We start from the raw sequence: 16,072 nt of genomic DNA, 5'->3' as shown, positions 1-16,072 counted from the left end.
AGACGACAGAGAACGAAGTGCAGTGGCTGGCCACACCCTCCCTATGCATCTGCCAACCAGAAGCTACTTTGAATGGGGGGGGGGGGGGGAGTATTACTCTGACCCTTTTTCATCAAATCTTTTCAAATTTGGGATTTATACATGCTATCGCATTTGGGGGGGGGGGGGGAGTTACTATTTTTAGGGGGGCATTGTCCCTCCTTGCCCATGCCTACATCCGGGCCTGTATTTATGTTTTTTTACATCATTTTCCACAAAATCAACACCTCATTAAAAAAATTGTCTATCTATACTTGATTTTTTCCAATGTAAAAATTTTCCCTTAATTTTAAAACTTAATTTTCAAAAAAGGACATGGACCAGATATTTACTCTGACTATTTTCATAACAATGTGTTAATTTTTAAAACTAAGCTCATTATATTATTCCTTATAGATCGTAAACTGACAGATTATCCTTTTTGTCCTCCTTGTTTGTCTTTAGTTTCCTCTTTATGCTTCTGACTGTTCCTGTGCCACACGACTGGAGGAAACACTGCAGCTGTGACGATGCGTTATTTTCCTCCACGTTACTATTTAGGCTAGAAATCTGCCAGAGGAAATGACCATGGCTGTCTCAGAACCAGCAATAACCAGCTCTTCACTTTCCTTTGTGTGTGTGTGTGTGTGTGTGTGTGTGTGTGTGTGTGTGTGTGTGTGTGTGTGTGTGTGTGTGTGTGTGTGTGTGTGTGTGTGTGTGTGTGTGCAGGCTTGAGCTGCTACATTTTCAGAGAAGCTGTGTTTGAAGTCAGCCACATTAGCCGACTCAGCTCTGTGCCAACCACAAGCATGGCGGCTTTAGTTCACCCTGGTACAGTCAACAGTTTAAGTTTTAAGGAGCAGTACTTGTGGCCTTTAAATAAAGTTTTACTGTCCAAATGCTGCTTTTAAATAATTTTAAGAAGCAAGGATACACCAATCATTAATTTTAATCTATCAATTCCTATAGCTGTATCAAAGGGGAATAAAATATTTTGTTTTGGTAATAAAATGAGGCAAATAAACACAAAATAACGATTTTAAATGCATTTTTTATACCTTAGTTTTGATATCTGGGTTCATTTGGACAATTTTCCTCTTCTCTGTTAAATTGATTCTCATTTTCTCTCCAGATTCCAGGTTGCAGGAAGTCACAGATTATTAGTTACCTGAACGCAGCATCATCCCTGTCAGAGCGCTTCAACATCAGCGTCTCCGAGCCCCTCCCATCGCGATTGGACAGCAAACACAGAGCGTCCTCGGCTTCACGGCGGCTCGTCCAATCAGAGTGCAGTTTGGGGGCACAAACAGCCCTGCTGCTGTTGTGTAGTAGCAGCAGCCCAGAAACAAGCCTCCCGATCCTCATGGAGGGACGCACTCCTCACAGATTAGCTGCTGGGAGAAACAGATGAATAAAAATGTCTGAATTCAATCATGTTCAGGAAGAATGATTGGATAAAAGATGGATTCCTGTTCGATCATAGGAGAAAGCACTGACGCGATACTGATGGACGAGTCTCCTGTTGATGAAAAGGCACTCCAACAGGCTTGTCAAAGGTGGGTTGTTATCGTTTGACCTAATTAGAGAAAAAACGTATTTATTTTAATTTTAATGAATGTTTAATCCTACCATCTAATAATTTCACCAGTGAGATTTGAAAAGATTGTTTCAGTTATTCACAATTTTCATTTTTAACATTAAAGCTGCATCTGTTTTTTAATTAGGCTGCAGAAAGCAGATCATGCATGGAATATTTTTTTGATAAAGACATATAGATCTGGTGTTTGTTGTGCTTCTGCCTCCTTCTGCATGACAGGCTGGATGCAGCAGTCAGCACAAATCAGGACAAAAAACGTCCACTTGTCTGAGTTCTGCTTTGGTTCATCTGGTTGTCTTGGTTACGAATGTCACCCCATCACTCATGTTTTTCTCCAGACTTGCAGCCCAAATGGCAGCAAAGCTTCAGGCACAGAGCTGGAGACAGCTGGGAGCTGACGTCTTGTTTGCTCAGCGACAGGACGCGTTTCTGCCTCTCTGAGCAGGATCCTGTTTCTGGTTATTTATCTGAGTCAAAGGGAGAATCTTTCACTTTTAAAGAGGCTCAGTTTGAGTTTTGGGCTGTGGTAAATATGTTAGAATATTGCACTATTGATGAAGTAAAGGAACACTATAGCCACCTGAGGGATAAGCAGGTCGGAAGATGAATGAATGAATGTTAACTTCACATTAAAGGAGAAGTGGCATGTCCTGGTGATGAAAACACACCTGTACATGAGAACCAGGGGTTTGCAGCATATGTGGCTCATCTGGAGTGACTAAAAATAATTAAAGCTCAACTTCACATAAAACAAGAGCACCTCCAGCTGTTTTTTTCCCTAAATTCCTGCAGAAATAATAAACTCAAATGAGGTTTGGATTGGATAGACAGATGGATGGATCTCTCTCTTGAAAAGGTTTCAGTCCGCTGGTGCAGCTTTTATTCTAACATCCTCACCTAGCGTCCGATTCTTAGTTTTTGTTGCGTAAATGGTATTTGCATTAAAATCTAAAATATTCAACCAAAAATGTTGATTCAGACTGACTTCACATCAGTTTGTTCTTTCAAAGTTTCATTTTCGGTTTATCCAAAATGAATTAAAATGGACACTAGGGGGTGTTAAAAGTGACCAAAACTGAGAAGTGAGCCTTTAAAACTCGGTGCAGAAGCTGCAGCAGGTTAAAACTAAGTGCATTTACCCAAAAACATCTTGGCAGGTACCCATCTGAGCCCTGCAGAAGCACGGGGTTACCACGGGGTCAACCTGGTGATGCCTTCCTGGAAACTTTTGTTTCCTCCCACTGAAGTATTTCATGAGCTTCATAAATCACTCTTGCGGATATTAAACCGCTGACTCACTTCAGCACCTAATGAGGCTAAAAATATTTAAGAAACACAGGCTGTGACACCAAGCTGAAGAGAATAATGTACATTTGAAATGATTTAGCATTTATGGTGATATTATTTTAGCATAAATACATAAAAATATTCTGAACCTCTTAATAATCTGTGAGGATGCTCATCATCTGTACTCCTTATTTGCAAAATGCTAACAAAACTGTAAAAGGTCAGATAGGCTTTGTTGACATTCTCTGTTGCTATGGCAACACGACAGGATGAGCAGTTGCATCCAGACTCAACGTGGAAAAATAAGCACCTTAGATAATGCAGACTTATTGTAGAACAGGTCAGGAGTTGTTTATCTAAGTTAATTTATTAATAATTTTCTATATTTAAGATGTGAAAGCGTCTCAGCAGAGTTTCGGGATTTCTAAAAAAAAAAAGAAAGTCTTAGCAACAAAAAAGTAAACATGCTTCCTAAAATAGTTGGAGCAAAAAGTGAAGAGCAAGCAAAAATGAGAAAATTGGTTTTCTAACTATGTTTGTGCAGCAGTCAGCATCCCTCCATCTGGGAGAAAACTTTTCTTTTTGGTTTGCATGTTTTCCAGAAGATGCTCCAATTTCCTCAGATACAATCCACAGACATGCATATTTACATATTTATTCACCTTGTCATTCCTAATTAGTTATGCATGCATTTTTTATCCCTTTATCGTCCGCTGTTTCATGGACCTTCTAAACTTTCCTCTGCTTCTTACTGAATATCAGAGATCCCCGCAGCTTTCCTCCACTCTGCAGGTTAAAAACGGTGTGAAATTAAAATTTGGGACTTCCCAGACATGTGAAGGAAAATCTGATTTTGATGTTCAGCTTTATTTCGAAACAGATTTTCTGATTATTAGTATGATATTTAGGATATTTGGTGAGTTTTCCTCTTGCACAGTCTAGTATTTATGATTAAGCCCACCCAAAAGAGACATTTTTAATGTTTACGTTATTCTGCTTATTGGTATCAAATAGAGTCATTATTGATTATTTTAGACTTGCAGAAAAACTCACAGATTGATCCTAATTGGAAAAATGATGGGATCACTTTCATCTCTAGACTCATGTTGCTATTATAACATCTTATATAATATTTTGTGTCATTACTACATCCATGCTGTAAATAATTTACAATCTCTATTCTATTCTTATTTTTCTTTCCACACACACACACATATGTATATCTATATGTATATATATATATATATATATATATATATATATATATATATATATATATATATATATATATATATATATGTATATATATATATATGTGTGTGTGTTTGTGTGTGTGTGTGTGTGTGTGTGTGTGTAATTTCTCGAATGATGGACAATAAAGGGCTATTATTATTATTATTATTAACCTTAAGTAAACCCAGGATAATAATAATCACTCAAAAACAGCAATATTTACTAAGTTTATGAGAAAGTTTCCAAAAAAAGAGAAATGCCTCCAGCCTCCTCCTGACAGCAATTGCCTACGACTCAGTGTCTCCTGTTATCCATGGTGGACAGCCACACGACTCTGTGACATAATGAAAAGGTGCTATGGTGCGAAAATAGTCTCTTTTCCTCTGTGTCTCCTCCTCCCACCTCCTCTCGTCACTTTTAATTGGCTCCTTTTACTTCCAGGAGCCACATTCTGTGTGTTTGTTACACACAAATCCATTTCTTGCCTCATTAATTCTGCCGAGCTGTGCAGTTCTCGCTCATCAATTATGGATTAATTGTATTTATTTGCTTGTTGCTGCAGATTCCTCCTGTTGTTATGTTTTCTGTTTTCCTCCTCTCTTCTCAGCGACATCCCGGTGGTTTCTCTCTGCCCCCCCGACAGCTCTCCTGAGGCCCATTTAACAATCATCCAGTCTGAAGGGGAGCTGTGTGACAGCTGCAGCAGCCTTGGCAGACCCTCTTCCTCCTTCCAGCTTTATCACCAGGTAACTGCCAGATTTACGAGCATCCAATTAAATAGTTGCAGCACTTTGGAGCCAAACTGTTGTTTTATTGCTTACAAAAAAAAAATTCTCCTTTTGTTTCTTCTTCAGGTTCCCCAGCGTCTTCAGACAGGAGACCGTGGCTCGCCTCCACTCAGAAAATGTCCCTCCTGTTGCCGCGGTCCAGTCAAACCATGCGGATGCCACAGCTGCCACTCAGCTCCAGCCCATCCTGGAACAGAAGGAGGTTTAGCCGTGAAATCGGGACACAGCTGTGGTTCTGCTCATCGGACATCATGTCGCGGGTCGGGGAAATGCCACGGGCTGCACAGGTCCAATGAGGGCAGGATTCAGAAACCGAAACAGGGACACGTGGTGAGAGTGAGGTGTGTGTTTTAGTCAGTGTAGTGAACTTTAGTGTATTCTGGTTTATTCTGGTCAAGCCAAGTCAGCTATAGCCTTCTGTCCATCTTCGGATGCCCTGGTTGCCAGGGCAACAACTTAAGCAGAGAACTCCTGTTCTCCTATGCTGACCCTTGGATCTGCCCCAATGCATGTTTGCCCAAATCACCTCAGTTGGCTCCTTCTGATGAGGAGGAGTGACATCGATTCTGAGCTCCTCATCTGATCGCTGAGGAGCATCAAGGAGCACAACGTACGAGCTGGAGATTCCTGACTCATCCTTGCATCATGCCATAAACCACGTTTAGGTGCTACTATTAGTTACAGCAGGAATGTACAATAAATGTTCCATAACTTTTAATATTTTTAGAGGAGTTCAAATTGGTGCAAAATATGTATTAATGTATTTATCATTGACAGGGACGGTGGACTTTACTGCATCATTAGAAGGTAAGGACTCTGTGTTATTATTTTGCTTTTTATTTATTCTACTAGTTCTATTTATTTTATTAAGTGTCACTGCCTCCTCCTTGCAGTTATTCCCAGGTGATAGTGGAGTATCCGTTAGCGTTCCTTCTCGGTTGCGTCGTTCTGCTGCTCGGGTGCTCCCTGGCTGGGTTGCTCATCGACCCTCTACCAGATATCTCTGACCCTCTGCTGGTGAGATAAGTCACACTGGCAGTTTCTACTTCTGTCAAATCTGCAATTTCAGTGAGTCAGACTGAAGCGGCTCATCAATAAAGCAGCACAGCTTTGATTTTATATTCCAGAAGCACTAATTATTATAAAACATGAAAATAACTGATTAAAAACAGAAATTTGCATAAGAAAAAAAACATTATTATGTTAATAATAACTCTGCCTTAATGAAGTGAGTTTAACCAACAATCAAACGGAGGATGTTTCAGTTTTTATCATTTTTACTGATTAAATTCAGCAGTTTCAAATGGCACTGCTGCTTAATTTTCTTTGATGTTTATTGGTGTGTGTGTGTGTGTGTGTGTGTGTGTGTGTGTGTGTGTGTGTGTGTGTGTGTGTGTGTGAATGTGTGTGTGTGTGTGTGTGTGTGTGTGTGTGTGTGTGTGTGTGTGTGTGTGTGTGTGTGTGTGTGTGTGTGTGTGTGTGTGTGTGTGTGTGCGTGCCTATGCGTGTTCTTGGTTCCCCAGGGTTTTGAGCCACGAGGAACATCTATTGGAGTTCGGCTGTCGAGGCTGTCCATGCTGCAAGGGTACACTGGCCTGGGGAAATCTCTGTCTCCTTCACCGCCGCAGCTCAGCAAAAGGTCAGTAGAGTCGCTGCACAGTGAAGCGTGGGGGGCAGGGGTGCAACCAGATGCTGAACAAACAGAAGAGGCTGATTTCAGGGGTGGGGATGCAGAGGATTCAACCACCATGGTATTACGGAAACCACTTTGCCCCAGTGTTAAAGATAAAACTGATTAAAAGGCGGTTGTCTTACCCCGAAGTGGACCAAAGAAATTAAAGGCGACATGTTATGACTTTTTTTCTTAAGCTATAATCGCTCTATAGTCGATGTAAAACATGTTTAAAAAGTTGTTTACACCAAATCCCTCTCACATGAAGCTATTTCAGCAGTTTTATTCTAGAGATTTTCAGTACCTCCCAGAATGAGCCGTTTCAGGCACTTTATGGAAAACAAGCTGGCCACGCCCACTCATCTCCCCACTTGTCAATGGAGAAGCTACAATATCCAGGAGGGGCTCATGGTAGAGCCACTGCTCCTCCAACCTGGGGAAGTGGTTCTATGCTAATTTCCCTGTTTGTGACATCACACACTGGGGACTTTTTGAAATGACTTGTTTTAGGCACATAATTAAACCTAAACACTGACAGTAAATGGATGGACAAATTTATTTTTGAGTTTGGAGTGTTTAAAAAGGCAGTAGGGACCCACATGGCAACACAAATGGATCTAAAATGTGAGTTTTGCCTTAAAAACAATTTTTTCTCTTTTCAGACCTGCGACTCTTGTCAGCAGGGGAGGTAACCTCAGTCAAGTCGCCTCCAGACATCGTACTAAAAGGATGCTGGCTGCAGATTTATCACAACACATCTTCCTCTGTGATGCTCCAGGTGAGAAACGTCTAAAACAAACAAAATTCTATAATCCATTAAGTAAATAAATTCAGTAGTCCCAAAAACATGACACATGAGCTAAGTTTCTCAGCAAGTTAAAGACCTTAGAAATGTAGTAGGAAACTCCCTCAAAGGTTATTTTTCGCACTTAAAGCCTAAACTGAGTATTTTATTGACGAAGCCTAATTTCTATTCAGCACTGATTAAACACACAAATGATGTCAGTTGCCTTCTTTTATGTTTATTGTATTTAATTTCAAAGCTTTTTACAAGAGTTTTAACCACTTTCAACATTTCCAACCAGCCCACAATCCCACGATTCACCGCTGGTCGTCTCGTTCTTGGATGCAGACGTCATCTGTTTCTTTCTTTGCAGGCGAGCGTTTTGCCCAGCTGGTGTTCCGATCGGAAAACTCAGCCAGTCTCTGGAGTCTAAAGTCGATCCACGCCATGTGTGAGATGGAGCAATCCAGGGTTGGCTCTTTTGTAAAACTTCAGTTTTTTAAATCATTTTTTTAATGCAGTGTCTTTAATCCTATTTTACAGAACAAACTTTAGACACGAACTCATGTGAAATTAATTGCTTTTTGTAGATTAGTTTAAAAACTGGGCTCCAGTTCAAAAAAACTTTTTTCTTGCATGAATCAGATTCGTTCCCAGGCCAAGTTCCAGGATGTGTGCCAGCAGTATGAGCGTATGGAAGGCGAGGGAGCGCCAGGAGGCGGCTGTTGTCCGAGCTGGTCTCTGGGGAATTACTTGGCGGTCCTCTCGAATGCCTCCTGCTGCCTCAGCCTTACCTCCCAGCAGGTACTGTAGATTTCTTCTCATTTTTTAAAAATAATCCTTGAGCAAGTTGACGATGACGATGCCTTTCAACTTTTCTGCAGCCCCTGAAAGATTTGATCACAGTTCTATCTCGTGATGTCTTAAAGTTCCACCAGCTTTCTGTTGTTTAAGATGTTACCAAGACTAATATTGAAATTTAATAGAGATGCACAATAGCTACGTTTACATGCGCCAAATCTCCTCTGCCCGATTCAAATCTTGGTTGATCGGAATTCCCAAATCTCTGTTTACACAGACACTAACTGAAATGATACATGCACCAAGCGTTCAGGCAGATTGAATAGGTCGAGCATGTGCAGAGTTGTCTTTCCCGGAATAAAAAGTTGTAAACAAACGCCATCTTGTCCACACGTCTTTTCACACTCAATTTATTTTCTTATTCTCTAATTTTGTTCGTTGACTTACCTTTCCAGCAGTTTCTGATTTGGTCGATACTTCAGTGAATTCCTGCTTCCTGTGTCTTTAGATGCACTTGAGTGTATAACACAGCATTTCTAGCCTTTTGGCCATTGAGACGTTTAACAATATTGAGCTCCCGTAGTGTTTCCAGAGAACAGACCACTTCTGTTTCCCTCTTGCCATGTTTTCGACTTGTCCTGAGCGTCTGCAAAGGTGCAAAGACCTCACGCAGAACCCCAACGATCCAAATGGGTGTGTACATGAACGTCAATCGTAATGGTGATCGGAAAAAACCACCTCTCTATCGGAAAGAAATTTAATTCCAATTGGATCAGAATATTCCGACTGACGTGTTTACATGAAGAATTTTTGATCTGATAGGGCGTTCATTCCAATTCTTTGTGCCCACGTAAACATAGCTATTGTTACGTTTGAGCATTGACATCGCAATTTACGTTGGCACGATATTCACATCGCAGATGTGTTGTTGGACTCAACGTGTTCTCATCTTATGTTAAAGGCACCTGGCATGCAGCGATCCACTGGTCACAATCATTCTAGCTCAGTTTGTGGTTGGGTTTGGTGGTAAAACGTGAGATTTTGTTGTTTTCTGAATTTCATTGGCTGTTTGACAGTTTAGGGTTAGGCCAATTTGCTTCAGCAAAGGGGTAACACTTCACTTATTGGATCAGGTATGTAGTCAATGGAAAGCTTGTACACCAAGGTCGGTGCGTAAAAGTTTGAAGCTAGTATAAGTACGCTAAGAAATGTGATGAATACTTTTTTAGAGACACAACTGAAGAAGGTTTCCGGTCATATATTATGTTGATTTGTAAATTTAGGAATTGTTGTGGACTATTTTATTGGGCCCTTCTGAAGGGTTTTGTAGGGGTCTGTTCTATCTGTGATAAGAGGCTTTTAGCAATGAGTTGGATACTATTTTGCATTTCCAAGTAGTTTGACAATAGTGTTTACCTTGATTGTATCAAGTTGCAAAAGAGACGCTGACCCGGAAAAATGTAATTTACCGCCTGTTGTATGTGAAACACCAACGGGTTCACTATCAGTATGATGGCAACAGCACAGTGCTTTTCAAGTCATCTATTCAAAATTTTCGTATTTTTTAATACTAAATTCGATGTCTGTGGAAACAAAGCTCTGGCACTTCTGTTTCAGGAACTAGAAGTCAGTCAGAGCAGAGGGGAGCAGAAGATGGTGTGTTTTGGATTCTTATATGCTGGTTTTTCGAAATTTAGCTTCTGATATGCTAACAGCAACACGACTCTGTCCCTGATGATGTTTGCTTTGCAACATTGATGTTTTATCTCCACAAATAACACAAGTCTGAAGGAGTTCTGCCATGTTGTGGAGTTGCTAATGCTAACAGTTAGCTTCTACAAGCTGAGAATTGCTCTGCTCTCTCCTAAATCAATAACAGTCTTCCCCATTGCAAGAAGCTGGACAAATCCATGAATGCTACTTTTTAGTGAGACGTAGATCTGACTGGCTTTTCTAATCCAAGGGTCTATTTTCTATCGGCAGATAATGCAAGAAATAGGTGTAGACTGTTTTCTGTTCAGCCTGTGCATGTGAAACTCAGAGTAACCAATCATATTTAAAAAATAAGTAAAAAATGGTTTCTCTGTGAATTTGGTCTTTAACATTGCAATATTGCATTTAGAAAATATTGCAATGTGACTTTTTTCCCCAATGTCTTGCAGCCCTAATATCTAATGGGCTCGACACACGGGAGGCGACAAACGACCGCGATCAGCGAAATTTGTCACTGTCGCTTTTATTACACACGGGAGGCGATCCACGGCAGCGGCCAGCGGCAAAGCCGTTGACGCGTTCTGTTCCATGGCGAAATCGAAACTTCCGTAGTTTTGTTTGGCTGTGTCAGGTTGGAGGGAATCAAGGTTATTTAAGCAGTTCAGAGTTTAAAAAAGTGGTGATATGATGTTTCACAAGGTGCTGCTAGAGTTATGTGAAATCTTACTTCTGATTTTACTATAAAACATAATAATAATCAACTTCTCCTTCATGTTTGCTCGGAGATGTGCGGAGCATCCTGTCCGCTCATTGGTCAGTGAATGAAACCTCCGTTGATTGGTCCTCGTCCGAGCGACAGCGATGAAAAGTTGAAAATGTTTCAACTTTCTGGGATCGCGTCGCTGGGTCGTAAGTGCACGACACGTGCACGAGTGCAAACTTTCACACGCACGTTTTTCGCGTTTCGCTTGGTAGGAGAGAGACCCGCGATTATCGCTTTGTCGCGCATGTCTCATTGAAAATGAATGGAGGAGAGGCGATGTCGCCTCCCGTGTGTCGAGCCCATAATGTTGCCAAACTTGCTATATGATTGGCATTTAATAATATGCCATGAAAGCTAACTTCACAATAACATTTTTCAGCTAAGCAAACATCTCCTTATGTCTAGACTCTGCTGGTGAAACTAACATCCATTATACTTTCTTCCCACCAGGTTTCAGAGTCTTTGAACCTTCTTCGGAAATGTGCCCTGTACTATCACAGAGGAGATCTGGTGGAGGCCTGCGTCGAGAGACCCAAACACGGCAGCTGCCCCTCTGTTCCTTCCCGCTGCACACAGTCCAAAGTGGTTTTCCAAATCCTGCACTTCCTCGTCGACAAAGACTTCCTCGGACCGCAGACTGTCGAATACCAAATCCCAACTCTGAAGTACAGCCTTCTGTTCCTACCTGTCGAGAAAGGGGAGCATATGATGGAGATGTACATGAACAATCTGGAAGGCAGGGATCTGACGTACAATAACACAACGATTACTGGCATCGACTTCGGTATAAAGAAGACCCTGTTCAAATATTACTTAGTGAGAGATTCGGTATACCCGGTCCTCGCTGTTGTATCACTTCTGTTCACCATGGCTCTATATCTCCACTCCTTCTTTATAGTAGCAATATCTGTTCTAGCAATCACTGGTTCTCTTCTAACCTCATATTTCTTTTATAAAGTAGCATTTCGCCTGACTTTCTTCCCCCTGGTCAACTTCTCAGTAGCTTTAATTCTCCTAGGAAGTTGCTCCAATCAGGTCTTTATCTTTTCGGACTTCTGGAACCTGCAGCTAACACAGAACCCCTCGGCTCCCCTGGAGAAGAGAGTAAACCGAGCCTTACAGGAAATGGGGTATTTGATTTTAGCATCAGGGCTGACCTCCAGTGCAGCATTTTTCTCCGGTTATCTCAGCAGCATCCCAACAATCAGATGTTTCTCTCTTTATCTTGGAACGTCCTCGTTCATCAGCTCGCTCGTGGCGTTAGTGTGGCTGCCGTGCTCTTTCATACTGCGAGAGCGCTACAGAAAGACGCCGTCTGCTCCAGTGACGGCGCAAACGTGGAAGCCCTTCTGCTCCAAAAACCCAAGTGGGTTCTGGGACACGAGTTCACGCAAGAAATGCATCTTCAGCATCCTACAGAAACTAAAAGAGTCCAAACAGGCTCTCACGGACACCTCCAACTTGATATTCCTGAAAATCCTACCGTGCGGAGTTGTAAAGTTTCGGTACATCTGGGTGTGCTGGTTTGCAGTGCTTGGGGCCGGGGGCATGTACATGTCCTGCATCACCCCGGGCATGAAGCTACCCACCCTTGACAGCTGGGTGTCTCAACTTTTTCGATCCAGTCACCCTTTTGAGAGATACGATGCAGAGTTTCGTCACATGTTTATGTTTGAGAGGCAGAGTAATGGAGAGGAGACGCCTGTCATGTTGACGCTTGTTTGGGGAATTGAACAGACTGATAACGGGGACCACTTCAACCCGAGCAGCCAAGGTTCTTTAGTTTTTGACCCTGATTTCAACATGAGTCGAGCTGAAGCTCAGGTTTGGCTAAGGGACCTATGTGCGCGAGTCCAGAACCAAAGCTTTTATTCCCCTCCACCAGCAGAGAACACAGATGTCATGATGGATCATATCTGTCTGGTGGAGCAGCTGGTGAGTTGGGTTTCTCTTCAACGGTGCTCAGAAAGTGATGACACCTTCCATTTCTGCTGCAACACCTCCTTCCCCTACCCTCCAAGTGTTTTTGAGAGCTGCCTTAGCATAATGCTGGCTGAAAAAAATGCCGAGGGCCATTCGGCACACAGTGGAGGCCTGTACTTTCAGCCAGATGGCAGAGTCGCTGCTCTCGTCTTGGCATTCAAAACCACATACCTCTACAGCTTCAACTTCAGCAGGACCAACGTGTTTTACAAAGAAATCCTGGCCTGGTTCAAGGAAGAAATATCTGGAGCACCAAAAGGGCTGGAGAAAGGCTGGTTCATCAGTCAGCTGTCTCTGTTTGATCTTCAACAATCCCTCGGCTCAGAGACTCTGGTGGTTGCTGGCATCTCAGTAGCTGTCACCTTTGTCCTGCTCCTCTTGACAACCTGGAACATTCTCCTGAGCCTTTATGCGACTGTTGCTGTGGGAGGGAGTGTGTTTGTCACCGTTGGCCTCCTCGTTCTTCTTGAATGGCAGCTGAGTGGCATTGAGGCTCTGTTTATATCCTCAGCCGCAGGCTTGTCTGTCGACTTTGTAGCTAACTACTGCATATCGTACAGCCTTGCTCCTCATTCAGACAAAATTGGAAAAGTTGCCCACGCCACTAAAAGGATGGGCTCTCCTGCAGCAATAGTATCTGGTGCGTTTTTCTTCATGGGGATCTTCATGTTACCTGCCACAGCCTTGCATATCAGAAAATTTGGGATTTTTTTGTTTTTGGTGAAATGCGTGGCTTGCGGATTTGCAACCTTCTTCTTCCAGTCCCTGTGCTGCTTTTTTGGACCCAGAAAAAATTGTGGAAGGATCACTCTAAAGTGTTTTTCAGCGCAGACAGAAGGCACGCCGAGCTCTCATTCTGACCCCTCGACCACGTCGGCTGCTAACGGGGCGTTTGGCAGATCGAGAGGGAGGAGTTATGACAAAGAGCCGGGTGGTTACCTTTACCCCAACGACCAGCATCGGCACAGTCAGAGACAGATCATAGGAGGAGGTGCGGAGCAGTACGAGCTGCAGCCATTGGCTTATCGCCTGAGTGACAGCTTTGAGAACAGCACGTGCACCAGTAAGCTGTCCAACCGGCCCTCTGTGCTCTCAGATGAGATTGAATATTGCGGAGATGTGGAGAAGAATGGCACGGGTGATCTATGCAGTCATCAGATTGGTCACCAACCACCAGCTGTTCAGACTTCATCTCCTTATAGAGAAAACACCCTCCGCCCAGCAGGCCTGCTGCAAGAAGATGTTGCTACAGGAAGACTGCTGTGTAAAACCTGCAGGGGTCAGTCAGTTGGGGCGAAACAATGGAGAAATACTGCCTACTCCTCCTCCTCCTCAAGCATAGAGGAGACCGCTGGTCAGCCGTCTCTCTGCAAAGACGATAACGCCTTTAAGGAGAGTCGGAGCCACCACAAAGGGCCTCTCTCCTCTCTGTCTCAGAGTTCCTTCGAGGGTCCTGAGGAGACCTGTGAAACGTGTCTGAGTGACACTGAAGCAGGGCCTTCAAATCCTCAGGCACACGAAGAAGAGCTGCAACTACAACCTGGACACCTCAACAGGAAGAGGGACACGCTGAGGCTCTCGCTAAAAGAAACGGTTTACGAAACCAGCGGTAAGGACCGCGGCAGCCGGGGCGAGGAGGTGGTGATTTTACCCAACAGTAAACCAGACTTACCGGATGTTTGGATAAAGAGAGATGGGCAACGGGAGGACACGTGCTGAGCAACGTCAGAGGAAGCTTGTGCAAACACTGTGCATACACCACACCTAGTTTACAAAATACTTTTTACAATAAAATTTAAAAACCTACTTGCATTTGTTAAACACTTCAAAGGAAATTAAGCCAGTTGCAGAAAACAAATGATTGCATGTTTGTTTCACTGTTGCTGGCAGGATTGCATCACCGAAAACCAGTTCTTCTAACTCAAAAACCATAACGACATGCAAACGTTGCCTGCTGCTGAATTTCCTTTGTGCCTGGAATTATTGACCCTGACCTTTCTGCACAGACTGGTTTAGTTTTACGAACTCTGTGATCCGTGCTGGAATTAATCCTAGTGAGCCATTTCTATTCACAGCCTTTGGTCATTTCAAGTGTAATCACACTCTACCAATTCAGGTCGATTGTAAAAAAAAAATAATAATAATAATTTTAGCAACTAGTAAAATCCAGAAGCTTTTATCCAAACGTAGATATATTTCTTAATAATAGAGCGGTGGAGTTTGGCTCTCAAAGCTGCTTTTCGTTGGTTGTAGACAAATTCAGAGTTGTGATTTTATTGCAGACAAATTTACTTTTGTATAATATTGATGGTTATTTTATATCTAAGAGTTATATTTGATCCTGGACTAGAATGTGTTTATAAATGTAACTTCAGAACTAAACACAATTCCAACTGGCTATTTATTACAGATGAATAAAAATGAATATTTATTTTGATGTATTTTATTAGTTTTGCACTATTTTCCTGTTATATCACATTAATACCTCACTAAAGCAATGCCAACAGCTCTGGCAAAAATCCATGTGCCGTGTTTTACATCTAGCCTTTTGATAATGTCATAACGGTTTGCCTATAAAATGACAAAATTGGACACTCTTGGTTTTCTTTCCGTTTATAATTTTTTTAAAATAATTATTGAATGGGTGAACTGATACTGCATCCAAAAACCAACAAGTGATGCACAATAGTTGGAGATGATGCATCAGATAACTGGAGCTGGCATTTATTTACTAAATTAAACACAACGGCAAACTTCAGAAGATTGTGAGCAATAGAGATTTTAAAGCTCATTTCTGTTAATTTTGATGTGAATTTACCAAAATATGATTATTGCACTTCATAGAAAGTTACATTTTACATTTAAAGCCTCTTATTAACCAGTTTGTTTGGTGCTTTATGTGATTAACTGTACAGAATGTTTGTTATGGTGACTTAGAAAAGCTAAACAGTTGCCATCAATGTGCTTTTTGTGTTTTAAAGTCGAGGCAGAAATCCTATTAAGTGCGTCAGTGTCAAGAGATGTTCTGTGTTCATTCTTAAGGGCAGAAAAGGATTTCAAATACAAACACAAGTATTCTGTTTGTGCACACTGCAGCCTTGATGTGAAGAGATGCATCCAACAGATTTATTAAGCCAACCTGCATTTTAGTTAAGTTTTATTCAGACATTTGGATTTTTTTTGAGTCACTCTCTCGCCCCATCAGTAAATGTGTATTTTTATTATAGAAAATTCAGATTATTTTTGTTTCTTAATCCAAACGCTATAAATTAGATTAGTGCACCGAGACGATCTCAAGCACATTCAATGTTTCACGTGAATATCTTTCAACATTACGTGCCAAATGTCTTTTACTTGGTTGCTTTTCATGCTGAAAGTGTGTTTTCTGTTTTGTGTAAAGTAAAATAAGATGTATAGTTATGGTTCAGCATAA

General features: G+C 41.9%; 2 protein-coding genes across 2 annotated transcripts in view; one reads left to right on the top strand and one right to left on the bottom strand.

Annotated features, from left to right (window-relative positions):
• pkdccb (protein kinase domain containing, cytoplasmic b) overlaps nucleotides 1-829 on the bottom strand; it is a 16,037-nt gene extending 15,208 nt beyond the window's left edge. Inside the window, exons 1-2 of the mRNA XM_070546781.1 lie at nucleotides 821-829; nucleotides 449-588 (exon numbers count right to left, since the gene is read on the bottom strand). Coding sequence (XP_070402882.1) covers nucleotides 449-588; nucleotides 821-829 — 149 coding nt within the window. The remainder of the gene's footprint in view (nucleotides 1-448; nucleotides 589-820) is intronic.
• Nucleotides 830-1,295: 466 nt separating this feature from the next.
• Nucleotides 1,296-14,536, top strand: disp2 (dispatched RND transporter family member 2). Its single transcript, XM_015970005.3, has 10 exons — nucleotides 1,296-1,574; nucleotides 4,743-4,881; nucleotides 4,990-5,264; nucleotides 5,701-5,730; nucleotides 5,817-5,940; nucleotides 6,447-6,562; nucleotides 7,258-7,373; nucleotides 7,753-7,850; nucleotides 8,025-8,183; nucleotides 11,107-14,536. Exons 1-10 carry the CDS (start codon nucleotides 1,480-1,482, stop codon nucleotides 14,356-14,358), a joined length of 4,404 nt encoding a protein of 1,467 aa, XP_015825491.3. The 5' UTR covers nucleotides 1,296-1,479; the 3' UTR covers nucleotides 14,359-14,536.
• Nucleotides 14,537-16,072: the final 1,536 nt, after the last annotated feature.

This window comes from Nothobranchius furzeri, chromosome 18 (assembly GCF_043380555.1).
Source record: "Nothobranchius furzeri strain GRZ-AD chromosome 18, NfurGRZ-RIMD1, whole genome shotgun sequence".
NCBI lineage: Eukaryota > Metazoa > Chordata > Actinopteri > Cyprinodontiformes > Nothobranchiidae > Nothobranchius > Nothobranchius furzeri.
The sequence above is the reverse complement of the archived record's forward strand: the minus strand, read 5'-3'. Positions and strand labels throughout refer to the sequence as shown.

Coding starts and splice junctions, on each gene's coding strand:
- disp2 (XM_015970005.3), top strand. CDS start 1,480: ATGGATTCCTGTTCGATCATAGGAGAAAGCACTGACGCGATACTGATG. Junction 5,731..5,816: donor CTTTACTGCATCATTAGAAG/GTAAGGACTCTG, acceptor TCCTCCTTGCAG/TTATTCCCAGGTGATAGTGG. Junction 7,374..7,752: donor CTTCCTCTGTGATGCTCCAG/GTGAGAAACGTC, acceptor CTTTCTTTGCAG/GCGAGCGTTTTGCCCAGCTG.